The sequence below is a fragment of the Carya illinoinensis genome, chromosome 6 (genome assembly GCF_018687715.1).
Source record: "Carya illinoinensis cultivar Pawnee chromosome 6, C.illinoinensisPawnee_v1, whole genome shotgun sequence".
In the NCBI taxonomy this organism is placed as follows: domain Eukaryota; kingdom Viridiplantae; phylum Streptophyta; class Magnoliopsida; order Fagales; family Juglandaceae; genus Carya; species Carya illinoinensis.
Window position 1 is genome coordinate 5,710,234 of NC_056757.1, and position 5,108 is coordinate 5,715,341.

General features: G+C 40.5%; 1 protein-coding gene across 1 annotated transcript; it reads left to right on the top strand.

Moving 5' to 3' along the window:
- Positions 1 to 3,364: 3,364 nt before the first annotated feature.
- On the top strand, positions 3,365 to 4,890 carry LOC122312578 (caffeic acid 3-O-methyltransferase-like). The gene is made up of 5 exons (XM_043127222.1): positions 3,365 to 3,452; positions 3,571 to 3,658; positions 3,827 to 4,137; positions 4,397 to 4,461; positions 4,552 to 4,890. Exons 1-5 carry the CDS (start codon positions 3,365 to 3,367, stop codon positions 4,888 to 4,890), a joined length of 891 nt encoding a protein of 296 aa, XP_042983156.1.
- Positions 4,891 to 5,108: the final 218 nt, after the last annotated feature.

Consider the following 5,108-nt stretch of genomic DNA (forward strand, 5'->3'; position numbering starts at 1 on the left):
CTTGGAAGTCAAACCCTTCTCTTTGTGTATATCCCTTGGCAACAAGCCTGGCTTTGTGTCTCTCGAGAGAGCCATCTGATTTAAGCTTGACTTTATAAACATACTTACAACCAATGGCAGTTTTATTGGGAGGAAGTGAAGTAACAGTCCAAGTGTTATTTTCCTCTAAGGCACTGAGTTCATCATGCATGGCATCTTGCCAATGTTTGAATTTTACAGCTTCACTGTAGGAATTAGGCTCAGAAGAGAGTGAGAGGGAAACTGAAAAAGATTGATGAGATGAAGAGAGATTTTTGTAGGTGAGATGATGACTAAGTGGGTGAAATGTGGAATGTGAGTAGGCTGCTTGTAGAGGCATAGTTTCTGCAACCTGACAGTGGTATTGATGGAGATAGGCAGGTTGGTGCCTATCTCTGGTGGATCTTCGAAGAGGCAAGGTGGTATGCATTTCATTAGGATGAGGTGAAGCAGGAGGTGTATCAGGGGAGGTGGCAGCTAAGGGTGATTCAAGATCAGGTGGCTCGGATGGTAGTTCAGGTGGAAGGGATATGTCAAACTGCAGAATAGGAGAATGTGAAAAAGAATCATCTGGTGGTGGTGGAGGTAAAACCAAATTCTGAGGGAAGGAAGCATGAAGGTCTGAAGAAGTTTGAGAAGAAGGAGTGGAAGTGGAGGAATGAAAAGGAAAGGTGGATTCATGGAACACTACATTTCTAGAAATGAAAGTGGTGTGATTTTCCATATCATAGAGTTTGTAGCCTTTGATGTGTGCAGGGTATCCTAAAAAAATGCATGGCTTAGCTCGAGGTTCAAACTTGGTTCTTTGGTGCTTAGAAGTGCTAGCATAGCTTAGGCAGCCAAAGACCCGAAGGTGGTCATAGGAAGGAGGTGATCCAAAGAGCTTTTCATAGGGAGTTTTATTTGAAAGGAGAGGAGTGGGGAGCCTATTGATGATATAGGCTGCAGTCAAGATGGCATCTCCCCAAAATGAAGTAGGAAGTCCAGCTTGAAAAAGGAGTGACCTGGCAACATTCAAGAGGTGTTGGTGTTTTCTCTCAACTACACCATTCTGTTGAGGGGTATACACGCATGACTTTTGGTGTATGATGCCATTTTCTTTATAAAAATCCCTCATGTCGAATTCAAGGCCATTATCAGTTCTGATTTTCTTGACCTTGCTATTGAACTGAGTTTGAATTAATTGGAAGAAGGATTGTAGAATAGGCCTTGTATCTGATTTTAGTTTCATTAAGAAAACCCATGTGATTCTTGAATAATCATCCACAATAGTTAAAAAATAATGAAAACCCTGAATCGATGCTTGGGAATATGGGCCCCATATATCACAATGGATTAAGTCAAAAGGGAAAGTACTAGTGGATACACTTGAAGGAAAAGGAAGGTGTTTCTGCTTAGCCAAAGGGCAGATCTTACAACAAGGCAAGTCTTTGGATTTTACATTAGGAACAAGAGAATGAATTAAATTCATTCTTTGTGAGGACAAGTGTCCTAATCTAAAATGCCATAAATCAAAATCCTGTTGCACAGCCTGAAGGGTTGTTATTGGCACAGCTGCTTGGTTGACTCGAGCTTGATTAAGGAAAGCTAAAGAAAGGTTGTTGTTGCTGTTATGGGAAGGAGGCAGCAGATGATAGAGGCCATTATGGACCTTAGCAAGTCCAATCATCATCCATGTAGAGAGGACCTGAATGAAGCAAAGGTTTTTTGAGAAAAACAGAGAAATATCTGGTTTTTGAGTGAGTTTACTGACTGAGATGAGATTGAATGTGAATGAAGGCACACAGAGGACACCAGTCAGAATCAAGAAGTCTGATAGCTTGACAGTCCCAATGTGTGTGACTTGGGCCTTTGTGCCATTTGGAAGTTGGACAAAGGTTTGTGTGCAAGGGGCAAGTTCATCAAGGTATGAAGTGGAGCACACCATGTGATCAGTGGCTCCTGTGTCCATGATCCATGGTGTCTCATAGTTGCCAATGTGTTCAGGAGGTGAGTTGTGTTTTAGAGTAAAAGGAGACGAGAGGCAGTGGTGGTTACCTGCAGGGTTTGAAAAAGAAATGGTCGATGAGCTTGGTTCAGAGGTTGCAGCAGGAGTAGGCAGTACAGGTTTGTCTTGTCCCAAGTTTAGTTGTGGAAATTGAGTATTGACAAGATGCATGAGATGTCGTGCCTGTTCCTGAGAGAGTTTCAACTGAGAAACACTTGGAGTAGATGCTTCATGAGGTGAACCAGCAGGCTGAGCAGTGACTTGATTTGCAGAATAAGGTGCAGTAGAAGTTCCTTTTGTTTTGGTAAATTTGAAGTTTGGTGGAAATCCCACCAATCTGTAGCATTTATCTTTCGTGTGCCCAACCTTACCACAGTGGTGACAAACCAGTTCTGACCTATCCTTTTTCTTTGGGAAGTTCTGGTAGGCAAGTAAGGCAGAAGGTTCTGAGGTAGGCAAGGCTGTGTTTCTTGCTTGCCTTTGCCTTTCCTCTTGCAAAATGAGTGAAAAAGTTTTATCTAATGAAGGCAAGGGACTTAGGAGAATGATTTGTCCCCTTACAGCATCATAGCTGTCATTCAATCCCATTAAAAATTTAAACACATAGTCTCCTTGTTGGACTTCACCAACATTTTTTAAGGCATCACAGGTGCATTTACCACAAGAACAGCATGGAAGAGGCCTATAGCTATGTAATTCTTCCCAAATGGCATTAAGCTGAGTGAAATAATCACTTACAGAGAGGTGTCCCTGCACAATGCCACTGAGCTTGTGTTGGAGGTGATAGATCCGAGCTTCATCAGGTTGTGCAAAGCGTTCCTTGAGCTTGTCCCAAACTTGCTTAGCTGAAGTCATGAAAAACACATTAGATGCAATGTCCTTTGAAACAGAATTTAGAATCCATGCAAGTAGTATGTTATTGCATCTTAGCCATGAAACATAGGAAGAATCTGTCAATTCAGGAGTAGTAATGGAGCCATCCAGAAATCCTGATTTGTTTTTTATGAAAATGGAGAGCATGAATGATCTGCTCCAAGAAATATAGTTTGAACCAGTTAATGGTGGTGAAACAATGACAGTATTGGCATTGTCACTGTGATGCAGGAAGAAGGGACTATTTGGGTCCTCGAGGGAAGGAGGAGAAGAAGAAGAAGAGGATGTCATGACTTATGAGTTGATGTTCTGTTTGCAAGCTTTAAGGAAACAAAACAGGATTGAAGTCCTGCTCTGATACCATGTTAAAACAGAAAATAGAAAACATAAAATCTGAGATGAACAAGTGGTGTGGAGAAACTCTTTTCTCCTTCTCATTTATGTTACATAGAACTGATATATATATACACTGTTACAAGAACTAAAATGCAAAAAGAAAACTTCCAAAATACATCTTTCTATTCTGCTACTGCATTGCAGATTGTAAATCTCAGCATGGTGTATGCAGTGCCTTGTGCATCGAGATCCTGACTTCTTTTTCTGTGCAGTCATGTGTTCCTTCAATTGATGTTTTGTGTTTCTGTGTCAACACTTTCTGCTTTTTGTTGCTTTCTTCTTTTTGTGCTTTGCAGCACACTTTATTTACTTTTTCAGCTACATGCTTTCCTTGAGTGTTGCAGGCTCTTGCAGGTCTGCTTTGGCTGCTGCATGTACTGCTCTGTGAGTTGCAGCCTTGATGTTTAGTGTCCTCATGTCCCACTTGCTTGTTCTTGATTTCTTTGCTTTTTGTTTCGTGATAACCTACTTGCACTAGTGATATTCATAGTATACAAGAAGGAAACACTGAGAACTGCACCGTCACTGAGTAATACCATATACTTTGATTAGGTTTCACTTGAAGGATGTAGTGCTTGAAGGTGGGTTCGCATTTGAGAAAGCTCATGGAATGTCGATCTACAAGTACAACGAAAAAGATCCTATATTTGGAGAGGCTTTCAATTTTGCCATGAGTCGATGCTCCATTCTTGTGGTCAAACAAATTCTCAAGAAATTCATGGGCTTTGAGGGCTTGTCAACGTTTGTAGATGTTGGTGGTGGAATAGGAGGGACCCTAAACTTGATCATTTCCAAGTACCCTTCCATTAAAGGCATTAACTTTGATATGCCTGAAGTATTACGCAATGCCCCATCTCTTAATGGTACGTATCATATTAAGACATAGAAACTTCTGTCTAATGAATAAACTTTGTTTAAAAACTGCACAAAAAGAAATTCACAAATTAACATTGTTTGATATAGTATGGCAGACTTTAAAGTTATTTTTTTACCATAAAAATATTTGACCCATCGTATCAAGTTTTATCAATTTGTAAATTTACTATTGTGGAATAACTTTACAGATCTAAGCAATTCTCTTATTTATATTTAGTCTAATAATTGAGTGGCGGTTTCACACAGGCATAGAACATGTGGGGGGAGATATGTTCAAAGAAGTACCAAAGGGGGATGCCATGTTGTTGAAGGTAAGCTTTTAAATCTAAACCATGCACCTTTGGATGAACTTGTGACTTTTCATAATTTTGTAACGTGTGTACATGCATTAATGATGACAGCTTGTTCTTCACAATTGGAACGATGAGCAATGCTTGAAAATACTGAAAAATTGCTACAAAGCCCTGCCGAAAACCGGAAAGGTAATTATCATCGAAGCAGTGTTGCCTGTAGCCCCAGAGTCAACCAACTTCTGCAAGGTGGCAACACAACTTGACAATCTAATCAGCTTGGAACTGGAAAGGAGAGAACAGAGCCTGAGTTCAGGGCCTTGGCAATTGCAGCTGGATTTTCAGACTTCGGAGTTGCATGCCGTGTTTGTGCCCATTCGGTCATGGAGCTCCACAAATAATAATAATAAAGTTCCTCTTACTTGCCGCCGCTTGAGTTGGTCCACCTGATTTAGTTTATGGTTTTTGGTCATCAATGTGTGTGAAATAATACATCTCGGAGAGGGAAATTACGAAAGTAAGTTAATTTGATTTGTGTTGTTGTGTAGGCTCCTACTTTTCTACGAATCTCAACTCTTTTTACTGAGAGGGAAATGCTATTTTGCCGCCCGGGCGGTACCGCTCAAGTGTACCGCTCGGGAAAAAAATATTTTTTTATTATTTTTTTA